The sequence below is a fragment of the Agelaius tricolor genome, unplaced genomic scaffold (assembly GCF_023055355.1).
Source record: "Agelaius tricolor isolate 1412-34295 unplaced genomic scaffold, bAgeTri1.0.p SCAF_3, whole genome shotgun sequence".
In the NCBI taxonomy this organism is placed as follows: domain Eukaryota; kingdom Metazoa; phylum Chordata; class Aves; order Passeriformes; family Icteridae; genus Agelaius; species Agelaius tricolor.
This window is the reverse complement of record NW_027269263.1, coordinates 47,810,267-47,837,908: the sequence shown is the minus strand read 5'-3', so window position 1 is coordinate 47,837,908 and position 27,642 is coordinate 47,810,267. Positions and strand designations below refer to the sequence as shown.

General features: G+C 34.8%; 1 protein-coding gene across 9 annotated transcripts in view; it reads left to right on the top strand.

Moving 5' to 3' along the window:
* The window catches only part of CADPS2 (calcium dependent secretion activator 2), a 284,338-nt gene that overhangs the window by 199,445 nt on the left and 57,251 nt on the right, over nucleotides 1-27,642 (top strand). For 5 of the 9 annotated variants that reach the window (XM_071423749.1, XM_071423748.1, XM_071423745.1 and 2 more), the window contains exons 14-18: nucleotides 5,542-5,643; nucleotides 9,719-9,782; nucleotides 11,827-11,950; nucleotides 14,451-14,471; nucleotides 25,238-25,341. In XM_071423749.1, the coding sequence (XP_071279850.1) occupies nucleotides 5,542-5,643; nucleotides 9,719-9,782; nucleotides 11,827-11,950; nucleotides 14,451-14,471; nucleotides 25,238-25,341 (415 nt within the window). The remainder of the gene's footprint in view (nucleotides 1-5,541; nucleotides 5,644-9,718; nucleotides 9,783-11,826; nucleotides 11,951-14,450; nucleotides 14,472-25,237; nucleotides 25,342-27,642) is intronic. The other 4 variants (XM_071423750.1, XM_071423752.1, XM_071423747.1 and 1 more) reach the window with 1 other exon arrangement.

The window sequence follows — 27,642 nt, the reverse complement described above, 5'->3', positions numbered from 1 at the left end:
TGAAACTATGGAAACTTTGGAGAGTCCTATGCGTTCATATATTTCTTTTCATTTTTTGTGTTTTGTGGTAAGAAACATTATTGCAATTTCACACTTTGTGTCAAGTCATAAAAGAATGTTCAGAGAAATCATCCCTTTTAAATCTGCGACAAGGAAATTAATGAAAATAAAGAAAATAATATCATTACATTGCTCCATCTTTTCATATTTTTCTTCTGAATAGGTATTTTATTCTCTAACTAACTTAACTTTAAAGTAAGGTTGTCCATATCTTGATAAGTTCTCCTTCATTTTGTGTCATTCATAAACAATATGGAATATGACTTAAAATAAAATTCCGGAACTTTAGTCAGTGGTTTCACCATTTATCTGCACATGGTCACCATCTGACATGAAAGGTTTTATCCAGTTGATCTCTTCCCAGGAGTGTTATGTTTTCACATGCACAGCTTTATATATAAAATATTTGTATATCTTGTAGACTTTTTCTTAGATGGTTTTCCCCAAAAAAATGTTGCTAACGGGATTTTGTGGAACATTTTGGTTTAAAGGACTTGAAAATGCTTCCTCTTCCTGCAGTGTTTCTTATTCACTCTCAATCCTATATGTTCTGTGTTGTAATTACAGCAGGTGCAAGGTGTACTTCTACTGGTTTTAATTGGCAGTTGGACCTTCTGCTTTAATCCTAGATCTGTTCCCAGGCTGTCCAGCAACTGGAGGAAGGAGCCTGAGTTCCCTTACAGTGTGGATCTTTAAGGAAGTGTGTAACATCAGTCTGCTAGTCTCTCTCATGTTTGGTACAGCATCTAGAGATGTAACAAGAGTCTATTATTGTTGTTGTAGTTTGTCTCATTTTTCTATCAATCATTTATAATGAAAATGGTGAGAGTGGATTTCTCATCCTTAAACCCATGGTTTTGTTCAGAAGCCATTTGGTATCAGTCACTATTTGCCCAGAACAATGGAATGAGAAAATGACCTTTTAGGATTGATATGCTATGTGAGTTTGTGCTGCTAAAGGAGAAGCAGTATTCCCTCAATAAAAAACTATCTCTCTTCTCCCAAGTGAATATAATCTTCCCTTTTTTCTGAGGCCTGTGGGCACTGTTGAGAATAGAAAGTTTTCACTAGGCCCAGTGTCAAGCATCTTTGTCTTGACAAGCACCTCCCATCTTGCATCTTCCAGTTCATCCTTCTGTTTTTGGAAACTGATCATGTCCAAGGTATATGAAACACAGAGGTAGGCTTACCATCCCTGAACATTAATCAATATTTTGTTATTAATTTCAACTAATTACTGCCTTTACATAATCCTATATAAATGACATTATATTAATACATGCTTTCCTTTCAGTAGAAAATATAACTGCATAAAAGATTATTAAAACCAACCCAATGTATGATCTTAATCTGTTTAGTGACCTTCAGAATTGGTCTTTTTAATTCCGTTGTAAAAAAAGGGCATGACCTGTAAGCAGATGTCAGAGCAGCCCGAGAACTGCATACAGCAGTGCCAGTTTTGTGTCAGAAATATTCAAAGAATAGTTAATATGAACAAGAAAATGCTCAGTCTTGAAGTGTCTGCTGGTTAAAGCTGTGTTTGAATGCCATGCATTAATGCACTGTCTTCATTTTCTGTGATAAAAAGACGTCTGCTCTGTGCTCTTATAAGCTGATAGTGGAAATCATCATTCTTACATTTCTGTAACATAAACCATGGACTCTACAAAAGCCTTAATACAGTTGCATTTTAAAAGAAAATTTGTGTATTTAAATTCTTGAATGTAAAGTCCTATAAACAGGTAATAAAAATCCTACATCAAATTCTAAAAAATTTAATCTTTGGTTTTCTAAGAAACAAGCAATCAAAGAAGCAGTTTATCTTGCTAAGTGAAATTTGTCACCGTTCTTTCATTTGATTGTACATCCTGCTGGATATAAAAACAAGTGCTTTCAGAAAGCATGGAAGTCTTCTAAAACAATTTGTTTCTAGAAGAAAGATGCCTTTAAGTTTGGTTTTGTTTTTTCTATGTCTTAAACACCTTAGGTGAAGTAGATTTGGTTTTTTTTATTTTGTTTTTCATAATGATTTTCCATCTTGATCTAGCAAGATGGCAAATTCTTTTTGGTCAGCCTTACTATTCATACCTGTGTGTATGTTAGAATATCAATCTGTACATTACTCTCCTCATACTCCTCTTTATTTCATGACACACCAAAGTGATGGTCTGTGTTTTTAATGAAGAAAACCTGTTGCAAATACTTGTATAATTTTTGAAACATGTAAAGATGCAAAAAATCCCCAGTATCAATGATGTTCCAGTGGAAGAAAGTCAGGCATGTTCAGTTAGTATTTCCAAGGCAGCCTTGCTTAAGGTAGCAATTCTCTCTCTGAGATGCCACTAGGAGAAGCTGTTTCCAAAGTTGAGGGCTGGAAACAATCCACAGCCAACCCAGTGTCCATATCTAATTCCTGTTGGAACAAGAATACAGTTTTATCTTACCTACTGTAGGTCTTCACAGTAATTTAATCAACTGACCTCTGCAAATTATTGGTTTTAAGACCTCTAGAGATCAAAATAATTCTAGATGATGCTCCAAGCCTTAAAGGATTATATAATGTGAGGAAAAACAGATCATTGCAACAGGAAAACCAAAATCCACTGCCTAATCAGTCAGCTTTTCTAGAGCAACTGCTGCCAGGACAACAGTCTTGCAAGAATTTTGTAGTAAAAAATAAGTTTTGAAATTCTGATCAACCATTACTTTTGGTTCATTATTTAAGTGGTTCATGGTTAAACAGCTACTTTCCACTTGAATTTCCTAGCTCTAGTTCATGAGATATTTATTTCAAATCTCTTCTGATATTTAAGTCTGAGTGAATTAAACAATTTCACTTGTGACCAGAGACAACATTATATCTGTGCCAGTTAGACTGTGATCTAAGCAGGTGAGACAAGCCAATCCAAATCCAATTGACAGAGTCCTCAAAAAATGGTAAACTAATATAAGTGAGAAAGAGAAGGCTACTCAGGTTTTGAGTGTTCACTCTTTCACCTAGTCTCTAATTCTAAAAAATGTTGTGAACAATAAGGAGGAAAAAGAGCTTGGAGGAAAGGAAAATTCACTCTCCGTTACCTTCTTGAGAAGATGATGTTAAAATGAAAACTCTTCTTAAGACAGTCCGTCACTTTTCTGGCTGAGTTCCTGTAAGAGAGTTCCCAGGCTTCAATATCAAAGCTTAGTACTAGTTTTGAATTGAAAAAAATCAAGTCCATAACATTTGAGACAGCAGGAAAGACACGTTTGTTGTTGCTTTTAATTGCAAGATAGTTCTGGCATAGTTTATGGATGGCCTAAACCTTTGAAAACGAAATGACTGTATGAGTCTGATTTTCCTTGCAGGCACAGTAATCCTAAATAAAAGTAACCAGATCAAAACAATGCTATTTATTTTATTCAGTCTTCAAAGTAAATAAAGAAAAAATATCCATAAGATTAAATGACTGGAAATACTGAAATATTTATTTATTTTTAATATTTCAGCTCATCTCAGAAACAGTTGATTTTTTTTCCATTGATTCTTTTTTAATCAGTAGTAGATATATATTCCCCAAAGTAGAAAAATTATCACCAGCATGATATGTCTCAGGACTGTGTTGCAAAAATGCATTTTTATATTGTTGTTGCAATGAAGTTTGCAAGAAGAAGAGACAAAATTGTGGTTTAGACTTGGTGCTATTTTCTTGAAGCATGTTTTCAAGAGATTAATTTTTCAATGCTATAGGTGGTCGTTTTCCAAAACCTTTTTGTGTACTCCTCTTTCTGGGACATCTGCTTCTATGCAAACATATATTTAGCAGTTCTGAAAATTTTAGTTGTTGTCTACAAGGTTCCTTATGACAACAAACTCAGTGAAGTGACAGGTCCCTGGTACATAGTGATCCCAGCCTTAGTGCAGGATGACAGATATGACACCTCCTGGCTCACCTTTTTCACTTACTGTTATCTGCACCCCTAGGTCTTTCCTGACACATATATGACATGCCTCAGCGAGGCTTAATATGACAGAACTATTTACTTTATCAGTCCAGAGCACAATCTCTCCTGACAATGAAATCACACAGTGCAATTTACTTAAATTTGAGCTCATTCCGTTTGTCAGAAGGCTGAGGTAAAGTATCCTGGCATCCATCAAAAGAGAGAAGATAAGTTTTTTGCTCTTTCACATCAAATTTATACAATGGTGCATTGATGTGCCTCACTACTCCCATCCCCACCATATCTGATTTTTTATTGTTGTCTTCACAATAATTTAAGGAAATCAGGCATTCTTTCCACCTTGACTTGACAGGTCACAAATATAAGTGATTTAAACGGTGAGAGAATTGTTCAAGTCATGACCAGGTAGCAACTTATCCCTTCTAGGTTTAAGTATAGTGCAGAAAGTCAAAGTACCAATTTTGGAAAAAGATGCTCATAGAATGATTCTTGGAGCATTCAGAATGTTCCAAGAAAGAATGTTGTCTTTCTTTATGTCATTGTACTACAATTTTCTCAGTTCTAGAAACAGTGAGATAGTTTTGGAGGCTCTGGAGAAGATACAGGGCAGAGCCACACATAGTGTCAGGTTCAGAAACTCAGGTGAGAAGCGGGAGCTTATTTGTTACCTTGGAGCAAGAAGTTAAGAAAGTAATAGGAACATTTCAGATACTTCTTTTTAATGTATGCTGTATGTGGGGAAGCTGTGACTGCATGGCATAAATAACATTTGGGAGCTGTAGATTTAATTCTTTTTTTACTTTTGTCATAATTTTAATATAAATACATTAGTAACACTTTTAGGCTGAGACTTTAGACTAAGTGTATGTTTAACATACTAAATATAAGCTTATTTTTAATTATTGTGACTCAAATTTAATGCTTAAAAATGCCAAAGCTTTTGGTTTTTAAAGACTTTTTCGTTGCATCTTTAATGCTGCATCTGTATGGAAGTCTTGATTACATGATGCTATTTGTCAATATAGGATGGGGAATCAAACTCTATCCTCACTATGCAGGATTCCTAGGTGCTGCCTGCTGTGGCTTTTCTCACTGTAGTTTCCCTCCCATCTTTACTTCAAAATCACTTTTAGCTATATTGTGCCTTTAGGAAAATAAACAGAAGATTCAAGGAGGTGAATTTTAACAAGATTTCAGTAGACCTCTCTACTCTAACAATAGCACTAATTTTTTGAGAAAAGGTAATGTCTTTTGAAAGGATTTAGGAGAACTATATGCTAACTTGTGTTCATATTGAGATGATGTAGAAACTTAGAAACTTAGGACTTGAATTCAAAAGTTCAACTCAAAAGTGATTTTTTTTGTCCAGCCTGTTCTTTAGCTATATTCACAAGTAACTGTTTATCCTTGGAGGCAACGAGAAAGAGGAAAGGGGAGTTAACACTCACATTAACTGAAAACTTCAGAACTAAAGATCATTGTCCAAAGACAAATCAGCATGAAGGGATATCAATAGTTATTAAACATTTAATATTACAGGCCAGATGGAATTGGAACAGTCTCTGTGGAAGAGAAAGAAAGGTTTGAGGAAATTAAGGACAGACTTTCCTCGCTTTTGGAAAACCAAATAAGCCATTTCAGGTGAGTGTATAATGAATACTACATTTTTTCTGGAAGAGTTTTCTCATGGTGTTTAATTTTGTTCTTGAACAAGTGGAGTGAAAATAAAATGGTCTGCTTACAAAGGAATAGCTTAAATATGGAATAATTTATTTACACAAGTGGTTGTACTTGAAATTTGTTTGTGTAAAATGTGAGTTTATATGTATGATAGAAAAGATTATGCAATAATACAGGCCTTGATTTTGTGGATTTTTTCAAAGTTCAAGCTTTGTGTAACTCTAACCAAGAAAATTGTCTGAATGAAAGTGACTGTGCCATAACTATTTCTGAATTACTGTGGCTCAAGAAAAATCATAGGAGTAGAGAACATCTTTAATAGATGGCAGCTAAAACTTCTCTTGATGTCTAATGTAATTTTCTTAGTTTCATGATATACTTGTCTTTCTTAAGTTAAGGTTCATCATGCTCAATGAGGAGTTTGTCATATTAAGGACTGTCAGTACCAGCAGCAGATGTTTAGAGAAGGAGTATGAGAAACAGGGGAAACGTGGGATTTCCTGCTGTTTTGCAGCAATTGATGGTTTATGAAACTTAGTATAAAAATTGCAGATAGACCACCAAACCTGTTACTTTGTCACACTAAGCCAACCTATCTGCCACTATTCTGTCAATCTAATTCTTTTAGACTGTATGTATTCTTTTGTTTTGTCTCTGTATCACATCATAAAACCAGCTCCACAGTTTAAATAGTTCTTTGTGAAACAGAACTTTTGTTTGGCAGGGTTGACTATGAGTTTGTTAAATGCCTCTCTGGTTTGATGAGGTAAAAATCTGGTATTCAGTGTCCTCATAGGTCATTGGGGATGTTTTTGAGCATAGAGGACATAGCAGCCTTCACTTGGGACTTCATATCCATATTAAACTAAAAAGAGCTAGAGCTCTCCTTGGAGAGTATTCCTTTCAGGGAAAAACAACAGTCTTTCCTTTCCTCTTTCCTCCCTTCCAAGGGAACAAAGAGCTCTTGCAGGAGAAATGATACAGAGTGCTCCCTACCTTCAGGCCTTCACATGCATGAGACTAATTAGAAAATGTATGATAAAGTCTAAATGATCTTTTGAGTTGGAACAAATAAACATCCCCATCACGTCTGCTGACCTACACATTAGAGTTACATTGATGAGCTTGGGCTGCAACAGTGACCATAGAACATTTCTGTCTCAGTCTTGGTGGATTTTGAGCAAATTTAAACAGCATTAGAAATTCCTCCTTGAGAGCAATCAAATGTGAATGACTTCATCCTTCAGAGGACTCTAAGGTTTGCCTTAAAATCCTATTTAATCAATACAGACAAACTCTGCTCTGCCAGGTGAGCAGTTATTACTATTTCTTACTGTGAACAAATATTAGAAATAAAATAAAATAATAGGTGAAATGCCTGGATTTAAACAAGGACAGTGGCATAATACTGAAAGAAAGAAAAAAGATAGTGCCTTAGAATCTGAATTTATAAAGCATGTAAAGTCACAATACAGGACATCCTGAAAAAGCATTGGAAGTAATATTTTAAATAAAACCTTGACTCAAGACATGTATAAGGGTCCCCTCTATCAATTAACAAAGAATAACCTTGGCTGTCAGATTGCTTTCTTAGGAAAACGTGGTACTAAAACAACTCCATATTTCAGTCCTTCAAAATCGTTATGACAACTGTGAAATGCAGAATATTTGGAAAAACACATTAAACAGTGAGGATTTATGCAGAGTATACACTGAATGTCTCTCTTTAGCCTTACTGCCCTCGAATGCCCTGTATTCCTTGTCATCAGGTCCCACCATCTCCCAGGCTGGTTTCTTTCTTCCACTGTCCTTTCTGCTGTCAGTTTGGGCATCTGTGCTGTTTATCTCTTACATTTCCTAGAATGTTTCAGAGACTTTCATGCCCTCCATTATAGATAAGTTTTAGTATTTTTAAATGCCAGATTCTCTATGGTAACCTCTTTATCTTCCTCATGGAATCACAGAGAGGGTGTCAGATTGTTTGTTACCACTTTGGGTTCTTAATTGTGGCATGCATTTGGCTCCTACTTTTTTGAATTTTACCTCAGGCTGCTTGTAGGGGGTTTCTGGCTTTTTTTGATTGTATCTTTTGCTTTTGTTTTTCAAGTTCTTCATTTTTTTCATAGATCCCATTCTTGAAATTGTATATACATGTACTAAATGTACATGTACTGAATTTTCTGGCCTGTTCTCTTTTGCTACATTATTAAATTGTATTGTCTTGTGATTATTACTACAGAGCACCTCTTCTGTTCTGCACCCCTCAAACTATGTTCTCTTCACATCTGAGACTGAATCCAGAATAAGATTTTTTTGTGGGCTAAATTAGCTGTTCAAGAAAGCAATTCAAACCTATGTCCCAAAATATTGTCATTATACCTTGTCCTAATAAGATATCAGTCAAGTGTATATGTCTAGAGCTGAAATTTTGAATTTCCAGCTCCTCTAATCTCACTTAACATTTTGTAATCACACTGATCATTATAACTAGCAGATGAGTGGTACACTTTCAAGGATCATCAGCATTTTTTTTTCCTCTGGAATATATTGATACTTATTATAAGCTTTGCCCTCTCTTCATTGCTTAGTGTTGTGTGCACTGGTCAGCTGTCATGGACAGTTTAATTGAAGAGTGCATGCCTCTTCCTGCCTTTTCAGAGCAGCTCTGAACATTTGCTCTGTCTATTTAAGTGACTAGGTCATACCCATCTGGAAAAGATGCTCTCCCTTGCCTGCCAACTGACCTGCACCTCCCAGTTTTAATACCCCCCCCCATGGCCTTTTTAATTTTCATTTTCACTGCTATCAGGCTGGTTCCATTTTGATTAACATGCAGTCAGCCCATCCTGTGCTAGTGGCTGTCATCTAAAGTAGTTCTTAAGGTACTTACACCTTTCCTCTCTGTCACCTTCTCTACCCACTGAGACTTCTGATCTCTGCCAGCCTCTCAGGCATCAAATGTGGAAGAGACAATATTTCTGAGAAAGCTATCATGAAGGTCTTGGACTTTAACCTCTTGCCTGGCTGTGTGAATTTTATCTCTGGAGTCTTTACAGAGATAAAAGTAAATACTGGAATTCTCACTGCAGAAAATCCTGTTTTGACCTCATTTATAGGGCTTTATTTTGGCTGACCAAAATGTACATATAAAATTCACTGGTCTGAATCCTTTTATTGTTAGAAAAGATTTGACTAGTGGAAAACATTAGAATAGGAGGCTACTGTTCTCGGTGAGTAATAATAAGAAAAAAATTAATCTCAGCAAAGCAAAAATCCTTTTTCCAATTGGGGATATCCCAGTAAGATTTTATAGACAGGATTAAGAGAGGTTACAGTTGCCTGAGCATTGTATTCTCATTGACCTGCTATATTGCATCATTCAGCAGACAAAAATAAAAAAATAAAGCTATGAATGCAATCACTTTTTAATTTACATGATTTTAGGAGTGGGTATGGTTTAAGTTGTAGCTGATAAAATTTAAGATAAGTGCTTTTCCAAGGTATTTTTAATATAATAGAAAAAACACAGAATATCTGACAGCATTGATATCTCTAGAAATTAAAATAGTTGACATTTTATCCTTGTCCTTATCTAATTTTAAAATAAAATACAATATACAGAATGTTGTTTCATAGGTCCAGTAGCAGTCATGGCTACATGAGAAATAGTGCCTCTTTCCAGGAAGAAGACAATTAAACTCATCAAAGACCTTTAAATATCCTTCATAGCTGATAATTTGGAAGTGATGCTTTCTGCCATTTAGGGTTTTTTCTGCACTTAGGCCTAAAATGAAGTGTTGGTGAGCTGATACTGCTGTTATGTGTATGTACTCCATGGTAGACTACTGAAGAGGCTTTCTGCTTTTATTAGTACTTCAGGTATGGGAGTCTTCTGCTAACATAATACAAGTTGTATGTAGATACATCTTAAAGTAAATTCATAAAGCAGCTTTTATAATTCTGATAATTTTATGTTCCTCTTATTTTTTTCTTTCTCCTTTTGTTTCTTTTTTTTTTTTCTTTTTTACTTTTTAAGATACTGTTTCCCTTTTGGACGTCCTGAAGGAGCTTTAAAAGCCACACTTTCATTACTTGAAAGGGTAAGTTTGAGAACAAAAGTTCTGCTGAGCCTGCATTTTTCTTTTGCATTCAGGTTGCTGAAAGCATACTCATTATTTTACTGCTGGTTATAACTGCTTACTGGAATGATGGTTGGTTTTGTTTTTCTCTCATTGTCTTCCACAGAGGCAAACAGCTGTTTTCTGCAGGAGTTATTTACTGGACTTTCACTTCAAGCCACTGAATTGTAGTCAGTGACTGTGTTCCTTTTTTATTTAACACTTATCCAGCATTAACCCTAAAGTGGTACAAGTCTACTCTACAGCCCCCCACTTCCTGCTGTTTATGCCTTCTATGCTGCTGATATTGTCTTTATTCATATGTAATATTAAAATCCTTCTCTATAATTTAAATAATATTCAATAAATGCATCACCTGAGTCAATTTAAGCAAAAGCTATACACAGCAAATCTGACATAGGCAGCTATAAATGTCAACTCCTGCCCAGCAAATCCTCTTGTATTGACTGGAAAGGAGAATATCTCATGATGATAAAAGCATCTCAGTCATCTCTGTGGAAAAAGGACTTCAAATTCCAGCAGAGATTCCAAAGGAATTGTATCAGCAGGAGTCTGATGAAGTTATAAATTCGAAAAAAGCTTAGGTCCCAGGCTGTGTTGCTTTACCAAAATTTGTGAGGTTTGATCCTGGCAAATATTAGTTATTCTGCAGTGCAGAACAATTCAAGGATAGAGATTCTCTCTTAGAAAACCTCTGCCATGTTCAGAAAACATATAGGGAGTCTAGGTATATGTGTTTTAATTTCATTTACCATCTCAGTGATTGTAGTGCTGTGTAGGTTCCTTTGTGCTTTTTGAAACATTCCATTTCCTCTCCCCTTTCCTGCTGTTGCAAATGATAATGGTGCTCTATCTGGTGCTCAAGCAGCACCACTGTCAGTTTTGACTGGAAAATGTGCTTTCCTACATTTGTGAATGCACAATAGGTTAGAACCATCTTATTTTACTTATCTTTGAAAAATTTGAAAAAAAATCAGACCAAGAACAAAAGGTTTTGAATACTGTAAATTCACTTGTTGATAACTCAGAAGTTATTAATTGAAAAAACAAGTAAACACATATAGAGAAGTCATATTTGTGTGCAGATATTCTGGAAGTCTGATTTGCAGCAATGTCTTCCTAATAGCTTCTCTGTTGCTGAACCTGTTTCTTTTCTATCATGTCCTTCCCTAGACTGCATCTCTTGCTCCCTTCTTTTAGCAGTAACTTTTAGATATATAAGGGTGTAGCTTGTCCAGGGATCCACTAGAGAACCATTTTTTAAGGTTGTGAGTTATCAAAAATATTATTATTTACATGAAAATGTGATAAGACCATGTTGAGTTTTGTTTACACTTACCTGTTGAAAGTTAATGGAGTGCAGAATTAAATTTTAAATGCAAGTGAATTATCAACATTTTTTTAATGTAGTAATCCAGAGTATATTATGCTGCATTCATATAAAGAGGTATGGATTCTTGGTTCACCTCACTTGCAATAGGTGAGGTAACAACTCGCATGTTTTGAAAACATTTATATGGACTGTTCTTCTACTTGTCCATAATAAAATATTCTGCTGCAAGTTCAATGTTTTCCCTTCCCACTATATAGATGACATTTTTTTCACAGCAAGGATGTGTTGAATAACCTTACCCTGTTGAAGAGTCCATGGTACTTCAATGGTGGAAGTTTTTCCACAGCTGAGAACCAAGCCAATTTTCAGGATCACATCTTTAGTGGTAACCGTGATCCAGCCCATCCACAGAACGCTCTTGTTCTACCGGGCTCAATATCACCCAATTGGCATGCTGCAAGATGGCAAACAGGAGGGATAAATGCTGTACAGGCAGTCAAATCAGGGCTGAACAGAAACCTTCAAAGATGAAGGTCCACCAAGCTGAAATAGTTCCTTTTTGACTTCTGCCTTTAATCATTATCAGATCTGTAGTGACTTCAGTATACTTTTATCCTTTTCCTGTGGGGTTTGGGTAATTGTAATGAAGTGGTATAATTGTCTCTGACACAGGTTTTAATGAAAGATATTGCCACTCCTATACCAGCAGAAGAGGTGAAGAAAGTGGTTAGAAAATGTCTGGAGAAGGCTGCCTTGATCAATTACACGCGACTTACAGAATATGCCAAAATAGAAGGTTAGTACAGCAATCAACTGCCGAGGTGGCTGTAAAAGCCAACAATGCCCATTAACTGCATATTCAGTGAGCAGCCTTTTCCCTTTCCAGAACAAACCCCTTCCACAGCAAGGGGAAATGTCTCATTAAAATCTCAGCTGGTGAACTGTGGAGCTTTTTCCTATTCATTGCTTTAATATGCCTCCTGGGACCCTGTTTGAATAAAAGACTAGGACTTCCTAATTTAAGTTGCCCTTTGTTCTTACTTTTGAGTTCTTCATAAATTTAAGAGGTTGTTTATGGGTTATTTTTTCTTTCTCTAGCTATTTCTAGTGATTAAACTACTGACAGAAAATTCTTTCCTTAACCGCAGTGTCGCTGCCTTGAAATTTGAGAACTGTGTATAGATTCTTTTCTGAAGTATTTATAAGGCAGACAAATAGATAAATGCTATTTATTTTTGCTACTGTGTGATCAGATGTATAATAATAATCTGATCATTAAAACCCTAATAACATACTGATTTAATGAATTAAGAGGACAAAATACTAAGTTTGAAGGTAATCAGGAGTTTTTCTGAAAGTTTGGTATGTTCTATAAAGTATATTATGCAATTAACTAAAATTCTGCTTTAAAAAATGGCCAGGATGCACATTGTCATTTTACTATTTGTAAACCTTATGTAGAACAAAAAGGAAGTCATAATAGTCAAGTGCCTTGTCAAGACAGACTTTTAGTCTCCATAAAGTACAAAAAGCTAGAGATACTCCTGTCCAAATGTATTCAAACACAGAAAGCTGTATGCACTGGATTTTTGGAGCTAGAATTATTCTCAGGAAAATATTGTAGGATTAATTCTGTTTTTTTAAAAATACAAATTTTATGCATATTAATTTTTTAAATAGCATGTATTTCTAGCAATTTCAGAAGAAACAGAGCTAGCTTAGGAGCAAATTGAAGAAGCCTCAAATATTTAGCAATATTATAAAGCCAACTTTTTTCCATTTTTATCTCTGCTCAAATTCTCTGAAAAACATGAGTTAGCCGATCTCACAAGTGATTAACAAAAGATCCATCTCATCACTATAGCAACCGGTATTATATCATGGAAGTAACAACATGAAACCATCCTAGTAACCAGTTTATCATAATTAATTATGATATCATGTTGTGTTAAAGAGAAAAAGGATGAATATTAAATCTGTTCTGGAAAATGAAAAGGAAAAAAAGAATTTTTTCCTTAGTTTTTATATTTCTGTATTCATAAAGGGAAATGTTAATGTTCAGTATTTAAGTCGTGTATCAAACCTGTTGAAACAATGAGTATAAAAATAGAAACATTTTTATAATTTGAAAAAAGCTTGCAAAAGATATCTGAACACGCTGACAATAAAATGGATTGGAAAGTTTTTTGTCATCATGTAAATAAATCTTTTCCCAAGATTTTTTACTGTATCCTAGAGAAATTTTTACTGTATCCTAGAGAATATTCAGGGAACTCCCCTGAAGTAGCAAAGTTTGCACTTTAAGATATTCACACTGTTAACACCGAGTAAGCTGGAACAGCACATGAAACTGACTCCCGTATTTCAACTTGCAATTGCAATTTTCTTTTTTTGGATTTATTGCCTTTTGGTTGGAACCCAACTAGATTTATTTAAGTAGTTTTGCACTCATGTAGTTGTAAACTCAAAGCACAACACATCATTGCATAAATAAAGAGAAATAGGTGAAGTACTTTTCTGAGAATAAAGTACTGTTGAAAGTGAAGGACTCCAGCATCGCAACATCAGAAAATTCAATGCACTGTATTTCAATGGCAATGAGACCTGTATTGATATCTTTTGATACTCTGGTCATTACAAACATCCTACTTTTGTACCAATATAAATGTAATATTTTTCAGCAGTGGATTTCATTCTGCTCCTTTAGGTTTATAGGAGCATTATTGTATCTGTGCACTGAAGTTACATTCTTCTCTTGAAAGTAATTTATGTTAGTGTTTGCATTAAATGCTTACTCTCCTCAAACTGCATACAGAAAGCATAGAGTCCTTATCTTTATAATATTACTGATGTCCTCAGATGTGGCTGGCACATCTTTTGGAGATATTTGTGCTTTGACTATTTCTTTACTGAACAACATCATATTAGTCGTTCAAAAGGTAATTATTACAAGATAATATCAGCTATAGACCAATAGCAAATACCTAAAACGTAGAGATAAAAATAAGGTCCTAATACAAATAATATTCTCATATATGTTTCTGAATTCCCATGCACAATATGGATGCAAGCTCAGTGCCTGAGCTTGAAATAAAGACTATATAGGGCTAGTAAATGCAAATATATTACTCAGAAATATGCACCATTCCTCCCTCACATGAAAAATCCCATCACTTGTGTGATGTACTCAAGATGTTAAGAAGCTATTAACTCCTTATGTGGTATTTATTTTTCTCTAATTTATATGAGTTTTATTTCTGTAATGATGTTTTTCTTTCCCTATTTTTTTTATTTAGCAACAGCGGAAAAGGACTCAGGTGATTACTATTTGTGTGCATGTCTGCATGTATTACAGATGTAGTGTGTTGTGTCTGTTGTTAATATTTTTCTTGATTTAAACAATACCAAGATACTGATCAGAACATTTGTGAATATTAAAATTAATTTTGGCGTAGTTTAGTTCATGTATTTACACTGATACTTAATTATGATGTACCTATTTATTAGCAGTTTAGCTTTCTGTTTTGGAATATGATGAAGTTGTATTTTCTGTGAAAGGGGTATTACTAAATGATGCAGAAAAGTTTAATTTTGTTAAATTCAAAAACAGTTTGTTTATTTAGAGAAAAGTAATTTCATAGTCCTCTGCAAAAATTGTATGTTTCGAAACAGAATTTCTCAATTTATTAATGAAGATATTGCTAGGAAAACTAATTTTGTAAAACTGGTTTTACATTTCTCTGATATGGCTTTGTTTAGTGATACATTTCTTTTTCTAGGTATAGCTGAGGGTTACATGGAAGGTAGCTCCTTTTTTTCCTAATTTCATGATGATATGGTATATATTCTCCAATCGTACAGGGAGGGAGTTTTGAGTTCTTATATCCCAATATTTGAAAGTCATCATACAAAGAGCACAGCTGAAGTAGTATTTGCAGCTGAGGAAAACTGGCTGCATAGAAATATGAGGGATTGTGCATATCTGGACTGTGAAATAGAGCTGTGCACTGCTTTGTCTTACCTGACATACATACCCAAAGAAAGATTGATTGTGGTGCATTTTGGGGTTTTGCCAACAATATCAAACACAGTTATGGGAAGGGGCATTGAGCTGGTAGTACTCTCGTGATGAACTAATTTTCCATCTGGAAAGACAGACTGGTGTGATGATAACAAAGTTGCATGAAGGTAGTTCAAAGAGAAGCTGCTTGTAGATGAGGGGCTTGAAAATTATTAACAAATTATTGAGACTACCTTTTTTAACAACTATGTCCATAACTAAAGTAAAAAAATTCCACTGATTTCCAAGACTTCCACCGTTTTTTGTTTAAAAGCTTTATATGCTCTGTAAATAGGAGATCTTTTGGAATTTTTAAAGAAGAGAGCAGGCAGTGCACTGGTGGAATGGATATTCATGCCACAGTCAGTTAGGGTGGGTTGGGGGGAGCCCACATTGCTCAGCTGAGCTGCTGACCCCTCCCATCAACAGGAGAGGTTCCTTAGGCAGGGGACTCTCAGTGCTCTGAAGGTCCTTCAGCAACTTCTCTGTGCAAGGACAATCTCACAGCATCAAATAAATACAAAACACCCCAAAAACAGTTTCCCTTCTATGTTAAATACCTAAAGCTAGATAGCACAAATATTCAGTTTAATATTTTGATGCCTGTAGGTATTAAAGAGAATATATCTTGAAATGAGAAATTCAGAAACAATTAATTGAAGTTAATTGAAAATTATTTGGCAAATTGTAGAGATTTTTTCCTTTCACCTTGGCACTCCAAAACCTCACCTGTGCACTTTGATACAATGTATACACTTTTATGCAATGCACACACTTTTATACAATATCACAGTATCACCTGAAGTACCAATCTTCCTTGTTAATCTTTGTTTTTCTCAGGCTCTTTATGTGGGAAGCCCAAAACCATTAAGCATCGATGACATAGTACCGACACATAAATAAATAAATAAATAAATAAATAAACAAATAAATTGCTGTACCTGATTTTAAATATTCTACATTAGGTTTCTCCATGCTTTGAAAGAAACCATAGCCCTTCTCAACACAGGATAGCAAAGTTGTCCCTTAAGTGACCTGGCAAATAACTAGATTAGAGAATGGATGAGAGGAAAGTGTATCGCATATAAGGAGTAAGTTCACTCCCTGGGTTAGCTGAAGCTAGAGGTTTATAGGCTGTGTTTAATTAATTAAATACCAGTTCTGACTAAAAATTAATAAAAAACTGAAAAATTAACTGAAAATTAATCAAAAACTCAGAAAAAAATTGTTTTATTGAAAGGAGTAGATAGACTGTATCCACTGGAATTTTGTGAAGCATTGAGCATATTTCTCTGATGCAAAAGACAAAGCCACTGAGATGAATCCCAATACATTTTAGGGCCAGATCCTGCTCCTGTTATTGACTCCTACAGATTTCATAATGAATTTGATGTACAATATGCTTAGCCCTAATACCATGTATTGTACTTTTGTGGAAAATGAGAAGAACTATGTCTAGATAACTGTTATTTACCTTTTAACTTGTGCACTATATAGTGATAATTAAGCTTGAATTTCAGGAGTGTCCTTGTTAGATAATACAGAGGTGAATATGCAAATTCTTCTTGTTGTGAGAACCCTTTCTTGGCAGTGTGGTTGCCAGGTTCCCAGGTCTATTCCCCAAGTGCTCTCATTTTCACAGCCTCAGCTGAACAAGACTCTGAATGTTTTCCCAAAGACAGTGGTTACTTTCTTAATGGCAAACATGGTGGCATAAGCAGCACTTCCGTCAAAAATATTTGTTTACAGTCAGAATGACGTTTTATTGAGCATCCCTCATCATTGTACTGTTATGAATATAGAATAGATTTTAACAAAAATTACATTTGCCATGAAAATTATACAGGGTTCAGCATGTCACTCTTTATTACATGTACAGCTGAATTTCTCATGGAGTAGCTAATCTGCTCAGTCAGAATAATTACCATTATGAAGAGAATAGCAGGAAACCTACTATTACAATTTTGAACTATATCTAAGAACTCTTAAATAGTGTCCTGGTAGTTTGCAGCAGGGGTTTATAATTTGTCAAGGATATGAATCACAGCATCAACACATGAAAATCTCTTTTTTAGTATGACCCATTTTCATTTCAGTCTATACTGCCTTTGAGATTTCAGTACCTGAAAGTACTTTTTAAATAGTTTTTTGTATGGCATGTATTCCTGTCTTATTCAGTATTTAACTTATATTAACTCTTCCTGTAGATAATGTTGAACATAAATGGACCTGCCAGATTCTGAGGCCAGAGACAAACAGCATTCTTGACATGCATTTTGCACACTTCCTGTGAAGAGCCTATAGAAATTTGCATGGCTCCATCACCTGTTTTCTGTCCCTCAAAAAAGATGGCCTTCCTTAAACAGACTTCCTATTTTTTACTTATGTTTAATACACATCCATACACACAGAGTAATAAAATGCATTATTTGTTCCTTCTCATAAATTAATGATTTTGCCTCTTAAATTTATTAGAAATCTGAATGGCTGAGGACTAATTAATTCTGCTATTGCTGCTGTTATTGCCTGAGAAAAGACAGAAACTTACACATAAATGCACTTTCCAGCACAGGGGCATTCCTTTGCCGTGCAGATCTAAAAGGGATTAAAGTGGTAAATGTCTGTAAAGCAAACAGTATTTATCATTGTCCATGGATATTAATTTCTGAAGCAATAGACAGATTGTAAACATTTGAATTATAAGTTCAATTGTCTTTTAACTCGCTATTTTTAAAATTCTGTAGTAACTCAGTATGCTGGGCTCCTTCTGCCAAACAGTTTGAATAAAAGGAGTAAGAATAAATTCCATTAAAATTGGAGCAAATAGTTACTCTGAAGTGTACAACTGTTCAAAGACAAATCAGTTGTGATGCCAAAATTTGTTTCTATCAGAAAGACTGTCAAAGGCCAAATAAATGCTAACTCCATACAAGAGAAGGTCAGGAGAAACTCAGAAGTTTGCTGGGGTTTAAGACATCAATCATTAACATACTCATTACATACAAGTTTCTAAAGGAAGGGTAGTATGTAAATGCCCTCAAGGCTCAGAAGGATCTGTCTGGCTTAAAAAAGAAGAACACTACAAACATTATTGAAGCTGAGAAGGCAAGTGAAGAGAGTCATTGTACGTGGAGAGGACTTGATTTAAGCTCTCCATGCATGTTCATTTCACTGAACAAACAGAAGTGGGTTGCACAGCAGCATAGCACCTTCTTGGTCTCTGTCGTGCAACTAAATGGAAATGAGGACATGGGCAAACATCCCTCATTTCAGTTTTGGACCTGTAAAATAATCCCCAGTCTGGATCCTGATACTCCTTTGTAAACATACCCACATGCTCCTTTAACAGTAGGGCTGAGTCTGCCTTTGTCACTGTGCTTCCCTTTTCAGTGCCCTGCTTCACCCACAGGAAGGTCATTTCAAGTCCTATTATCTGTACAGGTGTATCATCACCTTACAGTTAAATTAGTTCCCAAAATTAAGCATGACAACCTCGTCCTGTATCCCAAATGAGGGAGGCATAGTTCCATCTTTCCTTAGCATTTCATCATCTTCAGTTCCTCCATGCCCTATGATGCATTTTTAGACAAGAGTTTAGTACTCATGCAACCTAGGCTTTCATCACCTTGTCTCAGAGTAGCTGCCTGTTCTTCATTTCTATCATTTCAGGAGTCTTTCTCTATTAAAGTTTGAATTCCATCTTCTTGAACATTGGTGACAGGAACTGTGCAAAGTCATCCCCATTAGATGCCTTGCACAGTATTAGCAGTGCTGTTATAGCAGAAACATTTTATCTGATATAGGAAGGGTCTGATGTCTGTATCATGCTTGTGTCACACAACCCTTCTGTGAAAAGCTAATTCAACCCAGTCTTAGAGTTTTGATCATTTTGAGCTGACATTTTCCCAGTTTATAGGAAATTTTTATTGCTGTTCATGTGTCAAAATATATTGTCCCTTCTTTAACTCTTGAAGGTATTTTGAAATGTTTCTCTCTCCCATTATTTGGAATTGCCAAATTCTTGTTGTTGCATCTTTCTATTTCCCATGTTTTACATATTGTCATTGTGCTTCTAATATTTATTCCAAAGTCCCTGGTGAAAATATTAAGGAAGCTAAGATGAATCTTCAAGAAATCTCTCAAGAATCCTTTTCTTGCACTTTCTCAGCACTGCTTATTCCCTTTCACTTGAGGCATCTTCTTTATACCCCACACCGTTTCTTTTTTTAGTCCTCACTTTCTTCAGCTTAACTGGTAGTTTTCCCATGAGGCACAGTATCAAATGCTTCATTAAAGTCAGAATAAATAAGATCTACTGAATTTCTTTTATACAAAAATATCCTATCTAAAAATGCGCAAGTCTAGTTCAACCCACCTTTGCAAATCTGTGTTATATTTTATTTTATTTTCTGTTCATTTTATGTCCTCAATTAGTAATTTTTTCAAATTTGGTTTCAGTTAATAATTTTCAACATCTCTTTTCCCTTCCCCTTGCCTGCCAGCATTAGATTTTTTGTTTCATTTTTCAGTAAGGCTCCAAAATTTAGAATCTTAAAATACTCTGGGTTTTTTTTAAATACTTTTTACTAAGTCTGCATTTTCAAGTGCCAGTTTTCTCTCCATCTGATAGGTGAGTTATTAATCTATCCAGTTCTCTTTATTCATGGAGCCTTGAAGTTTGGCATGTTTGTTAGCTCTGAGTTTTATTCTACAGTATCAGGAAGTGCTGAGAAAATTAGTTCTTTCCCCCTTTGAAGTGAAATTAGAAGTGAGAAAATGAAGGAAAATACCAACTGCTTATATCTGTGTTGCCAAAATCAGAATACAAAAAAATCTTATGTTAAATGCTTTGATGATCAGCTGGCAAAAAATGAAATTTTTCTTCTGCTTTTACCTTTTTGATTTTGTTATTTTTATGCTTTTCGATGAGCCAAGATTCCCTTTAGAAAACAAAACAAAACAAAACAAAAACATGTGATTGCCTCATGAAGGTAATAACATTCAATACTATGATAAATTTTAAAAACCAGGAAATATTGGAGCATGACACACTTAATAAAATGGTAGGTCATGGAGTAGGAGATGTGTACTCTAACTTTTTACCAATCTCACTATCTTTCTGTGTTTAGCTAATAATGGTAATTAATTCTAATTTTTTTCCCCTAGGATTTAAAATGCCGTTGAAATCATAGAAAGCAATTATGGAATGAATGGTTTCAGCTTCATAATTAAAGCTAAATTCCACTATTTGTATAAGGCTGGATTTTGTTTCTAATGCGAAAAATATAGAATTTCCTTCCAGATCTACCTCCTTACTTTTTCATGCACAGAATTAATTCTGTGAGAAATTGCACAAAAATTTAGCACAGTGAAATCTAAATTATCTGTGGGTCGATTATACCAGTTTTGGGTTAACTCTTCAGAGTCAGTTCAGGTTTAGTAGCAAACTAGCTTCAAGCAATCTTGCAGGTTTCACATGTTAAAAAGACCAAATGAATGGGCCCTGCTGGAGAAGAGTTGGCTCCATAAAGCTCAAATTATGCTCTGTCTGTATTGTCAATTATATTGTGTCCTGCTTTACTGTAAGCCCACTGAGGCTGTGAATTTGGGAGCTTCTCAACATACTTGCCTTTTTTCCAAGACCTCTGGCTGGAGATGGGTTGGCTTTCCTGAGACACTGGTTCTGGACATGCTTGTTGGAAGAAAAGGGGGAAAAGGGTGAAATACAAGGCAGGGAAAACCAGTAAGGGATGTATGCTGTGTCACTGACAGGGAGACTGGCAGGCCAGAGTCAGGAGTCTCCTTGTTGCATTCTATTCATAACCAAGGAAAAAAATGCCTCTCTAATGAGCAGATTCCTGTGTGCAGCAAATGTCAATGAGAAATTAATCACACATGTTTAACAGCTTACATGCTGGGGAGAAAATGAGAGAGGTGAATTGTGCATTTGTCTTCAAGGATGTCTTCAACTCTCTTGTGGGAAGAAAGCTTAAGGTAGATTTTAGACACGCTGTTGTTAGGTTTTAAACATCCTGATTGTCTCAAAAAGGAGGACTGGGGAGAAGTTCCCTGACCTGTGTGATGCAGGAGGTGAGACTGGATGATCTGACAGTCCCTCGTGGCCCGAGGCTCTGTTGGTTCATGAAGCAGTCACTTTTTCATTTCAGTAGTGCTTCACTCGGTTAACTTAGCTCGTTTAACAATATTGCTCGCTACCTGTGTGACTCACTGGTAATGTGTACTTGAGAAAGCATCCATTATTTGCAAAGCCTGGTTTGCTTTTTCATTTTGGCAGGATGTGAAGCTGGAAACAGATGATTGATGGCTTTTTCTGTTTATTTTCTAAAAGATGTCAAGCAGCATATTTACTGACTTGACTCCTGGTGCAACTTGTTAGTTTGAACAGTGTAAACACATCTTAACAACCTTTAGTAATTGTGGGAAGAAAGACATCATGAATATAATGAAAACTGACAGCGCTGATTTCCATTCCTGTAATTCCTTTATGCTTACAAAGACAAGTACAGTATTTGGCTCAGGTGTTTTGAAGGATCTAAAACTTCCAAATAAGAATTTATTGCTACTCATATTTCATATACACTACTTACTTGGCTAAAAAAAATTTTTTCTTTATTTCTCAAATTACTTCATAGCCCCTTATGTATATACACATGTAACTGGTGGATATCCATAAGATATATTCCCTAGAATTTGAAAGCTGTTTAGTTACAGAGAAAATGGCTAGGTGGTGTGGTAACTTACATATGGAAAAGGAGGCTTTACATGAAGCTGAAGTGAAATGTAGGGAAGTCTATATTGTGCAAAAGAAATAGCATGTACTGATTTATTCTGTGAATTAGTAAACAAAAAAAAAATTAGAGAGATTTGTCCAAGGATACAGACTGAGTACAGTTCTCTGCCACCTTTTCTTAAGAACTATCTTCTAAGAAAATAATGATTTTTAAAATATTGTGAAAAGTTGAAACATTAAGGGTAATTTGCAGATATTTAGCTAGTGATAAATAGTTTCCGTGTAAACTAGTAAATAGCATGGTGAGTTTTATGGAAACATGAAATTGGAATTGATTCAGTCTAGTATAGCCCACATTTTTAGTCATTCCTGCCATGAAACGTCAATTGGAAACCTGCCATACTCAACATAAAGGTGTATTTACAGTTTTCATACTCTTTTCCCTCCTAAACATGCTAATCCTATTGAAAAAACCTGTTCCTGAACATTAGTCCCACAATGACTGAAGACTTTAAAATGTCTAGTTTAAATCATTTGTCATGACTGTTCTATTCTGCCAGCATCATGCCTATTCAAAGGTAGCTCCTGTCTTTCCCAAGTGTTTCCACTTTGGGAACACTGAATTCCTACCTTGCCTGTGTGTGAACATTTCTGATCCTCACTTACATCCTTCATTTTATTAGGCTTATGATGCCTTTCAGACAAACACAACAACAACAACAACAAAATACTGGTTTCCTTTTCTGATCAAAATCCATCACTTCAGTGCAGATGACCAGAACTGTATTTCCTTAATGCCTTGTTCAATGTAATTGGTACTTGCCCGAGACCATATTTCTCTTCACTGTGATCTTATCACAGTGGAGAAGCAAGATAATCTCACAGTTAGGTGGTAAATCTCTTTTCTCCTGCTCTCCCTAGTGATAATGATATCTCTTCAACAGCCATTTTTAGGCCATCTTGAGCTAATTGCAAGTGTGGAATAAGTGAATTTATTCCAGAGCAAAAATGCAACATGAGATTCAACATAATTATTAGAATTACTTTCTTAATAATGTAGAGGAGCCCTTACAGGATAGAATTTCTGAATATTTTACAGCTTATTTAATTTCATTAGGAATGTATGCAATTATGCATGCAATTATTTTGTTTACTTGGTAAGTGGTGAGGTAATGAAGATCAGGCTGAGTTTGCAATAAAATGAGTTGTTTATGCTGAAATCAGATGTTCCAGTCGTGCTCTCTATTAATATCACTGGTTTATTCCTAAGACTCATTAACATCAGTGACACTGCTAGTGATGTATATTATCAGTATGAATTGCACTTGCTATGTGTTCAGGGAGGGGAGGACACTGACCACTAGAAGAAAGAGCAGTTTCAGTCCAGGATAAATGTAGAAACCACTGGTTTAGTCTGAATCCAATAGTAGTTTTATAATATAAAACCTAAATAGGCACTTGGCTGATCCTTGCTAATCTCTCTTGACTCAATATGTTTTTTGTTATATTCATATAATCATTGTATGGTGTAAGAATTGTAAAGGCAATACAGTGCAGTATTAAAAACAGTGATCTTGGCATTATGAATGTATTTTTGTGCCTTGTGTGTGCTTTGTGCTTGACCCATGTTCCTACACTAACTGTTTCTTGAGCTAAATTCTGGTTTTAGAAAAAAAAATATTTCAACATATCTGGTTATGTGGTCTCTTCTAGTAAGATTTGAAAGAATTCTTTGTAGTTGCTTCAATAACTAGTTTTCCTGCTTGGTTTTTGCATGAAAACAATGTGGGGTATTAGTCACTTTGAAGTAGGTGTTTGCTGGAGATTCTAATCCAGTGTTTCTTCAAAATTGCATCAAAGCTCTATATTTCATTGCTGTAATATGCATTAATGTGTTAGTGCTGGAGAACTGGACAAGGTCACTTGCCTTTAAAATGTCTGCAATGTTGCTTTAACTTGCTAGAAATGTCAAGTGTTAAAAATATTTATTGCATGCAGATTGATATTCTTACTAAGACCAAGGAGATTATGTGAATTGTTTCATTAATCTGCTAATGGTCTGTGTAATGATGAATGCAAAGTGGGAAGGAAATGTCACAGAATTTTCTGCAAATGAAGATGTGTATTGACATGATTTGCTATCCATGTGATACATAAACTTGCACAAAAAATGAGAAAATAGAATTCCTGAAATCCACTTTATCTTGTTATCAGCTTTATGAGTTCTCTGCAGACCTGGTTAATGTGACCATACATTTGTGCTTAGCAACAAGAACTTTTTTAAGTAAACAAGCTCTAATAGCTAATGCTGAAGTTATCCCTTACGATGCAGATTATGCAGTCAGAAAAGTTACTTTTACTGACTAAAATGTTTGTAAAAAATTCTGTTGGACTCTTCCCTTATCTCCTGTGATTCTTCCTGAAATATAGTGCTATGATTTTTTTAATTGCAGCTAATTGTTGTTTAATTTCCCTGTAAGTATTTTAGTTACATTTGGTTTACCTTTGTTTTTCCTTTCTTTTTGAAGTCTTCTGGGTAGAGTAAGTGAGCCTCATGTAATTTGTAACTTTTGCATTTCTACTTCTTCTAGGTGGAATTTTTAGTAGGTTTGTGTTAATTCTGTTATAAGATCCTTATTTCATAATGCTATTTTTCACTATGGTATTGAAAAGAATTCAGATTTGCTTTTACTGATGAACAGCAGGTAGAAAATTAGTTATTTGAATAATTAATTACTAGAATTTAGTTGTATGAATTATTTTGGTTTGCACTTTCTTATTTTTACATATATATCTAAAATGGAATGTCTTCTTTTGATTAAACATTTGGAATTTTTGACTGCTGCAAAAGGTATGAATTTTGCTGATGACAGTAATGAGTCAGCTGGTGAGAAGACATTGTACTGATAATAACAAAAAAGGTCTCCACTATCTGCTGTCTTTGTTTATATGGCCTTGAAGAGAAAAAGAACTTCCCTATTGCAAAAGTTGAGCATCTAATACACTGATGCACCTGTTATTTCTCACATCTTAAATCAGATAATGTTTACAGTGACCACTGATGCTCTTGTGAATTATTTTCTCTTTTTAGTAATCTGGACATTCAGCTCTGTTTATGGGCATTAAATCATTATCCTTAACACTTGAAATTTCTTTTGCTTTAGAAACTTGTCAGTTTGCAGCATTCCCATTAGTTTCTGACATAATTTTCTCTTACTGTAAATAATATTTGTAACTTAAACAATTTTGGTTTACATTTTATATTCATATAGAGACTATGAATCAAGCAACACCTGCAAGAAAACTGGAAGAGGTTCTTCACCTTGCAGAACTCTGTATTGAAGTATTGCAGCAAAATGAAGAGCATCATTCAGAGGTGAGGCTGTAATTGCATTTGCTGCAGAGAATGGTTTGTTCCTGGATTTTTGCTCCTCTGATGTGAAGCAAGTCTGTCAAGAAACATTTTAGTTTTCCTTCCTGACATATGTTTAAGGCAGTTCACATTTACAGAGGAATAAGACTTGAAGCTTATGTAAAGTGAAGTGAAATAAAACTCTACTTCAATTCACTTGAATGAACTGTAGGTTTAGAAGTGAAAATTAAAGAGAATAAAAAAGAGAAAGCATCTTTGTGCTGGAGGTGCTGAAATGGTATGGAAAACATTCATAGCCTTATACAGTTTTTCCTTCCAACTTTTCACCTGATGTTCAAAATAGAAAGAAAATATAACTGAATGCTAGTTTTCATTATGCTGTATAGATCTAATTATGTATAAGAAAATAATTATAAGTATAATAATCTCATTCCCATTGCTCTTCTGTTGATTGGAAAAGTATGCTCTTAAACTTGTGCTTTTTAAAATGGCATTGTAAGGTAGAAGAAATGAAATAAAACAATTTTATGTTTCTTACTTTCACATCTTTTCTTGATAATACAGAAACCACAACAGCTAGAATTCTAGCACCTCTTATGTCAAGGAATTACAAAACTTAACTTGCCCGGAAACACTTGTATATATTATTGAAATTTAATTAATAAATACAGTATTCTAAGGTTCAGGAAATTGTTTTTAAAATGTTCTCAAAAAACTCAATAAATATTTTTTTTAAATATACAAATGGATAAACATTACCTGGTATATATAGTTATAAAATATGATCATTCAAAACATCTGGTTTTATATCACACTATGGAATCTGGTTTTTAGCTTACATCTGTCATGTGTGAACTTGTTATAGATGTTTTATCATATACTGAAGAAACATCTGTTTTGATGATTTGAAATTAATTCACTGGAGGTCCTGTTCTACACTACTGTTGCCACTGTGTTACAGTGTAATGATTACTTAATAAAATGTATATATTGTGGTCTTTGTCTTTTGAGGACCTGCACGACTGCAAGAAAATTGGACTTCTGTGGAAAAGAACACAGAAACAAAAGCCAGATCAAATAATACATATATGATTCAGCATCTCTGTTCAAAGATTGCATTCTATGCTACTTACTTGCAGTCAGAGGTGTGGTGTTTTTCAGAAGGATAAGTATATTGCATGTGCCTTCAGAAAAATTTATTCAGCAAAAGTTTGCAATCTAATCTAAGGTACCTTGAAAAGAAAAAAGATAATGCTAAGGTTATTTTCCCTTTCCTTCATTCATGTAATACATGTTCAATTTCACTGAAATTTATAGGGCACACAGAATTTCAGTATTAAAGTATATTTGAGAAAAAGATTGCCAAATTATACATTCCCTACTCAAAACTGAATATTAAGTATGGAGACTTCACATCATAATGTTATGCAAATGTTCAGTGTTTGATGCTACAGTTAACAAAAAGGATCAGTAAGCTGTAAAATAATAGATCACATTTTTAACACTAGATTTTTTTTTTCTTTTTTTTTAATTCATAACATTTACAAATTTCGGGGATTCCCAAAGGGAAGAGAGGTATGTGATTCCTGATGAACTAAGCATTGTTTTGCTCTGCTCATAGCATGGAACTGTGCATTGAACATGTAGCATAAAATGTTTTGATGATTTCTGGTGTTGCATAGCCACATCTATGTGCCTTCTAGAATCTAAGAACTCCATTCTTCCTTTAATGCAGGCAGTGTTTCTGTTCTCCAAGAATGTGTGTCACCAATTGCTAATTGCTTTTAGCCTATTATTATCCATAGCAACTTTGCTGTTACATTTAGCTTTAACTTTTTTTTTTTCTAGTCTTCTCTCTTGCTGCTCAAGTAATGATGCATAGCTCTTGAGAGAGAGTCAGAAGAATTTCTGTCTGGGTTCGAAGTGTCATTTACAACAACGAACTAAATGGAGAGAAAATGTGCTCATTTTTGAGTTTTGGATTTGTTTTGTTTTGAAATTTTGGCAATATTTTCTGAAAAGAGTTTTGTTTGCTTAGAAGGGTCCCCTGCCGGTGCCAATATACATTTTTTATTTTCATGTAGTTATTTTCTAGAGTAAGGAGCCTGTTCCTTTAATTAACTCCTACTTAAACAGGTTCATTAATAAGAATTTTTCTTCCAGTTTGATAAAACTGAAAGACTCCACTTCAAACTCTTGCCAAAGTTTTTGAAGCCTCATCTCTCCTCCTCACTGTGGTGCCAGTTGTCATCCTTCAGTCCTACCACTGGAGCACACAAAGTACTTTTCACTAATAGCAGGAGA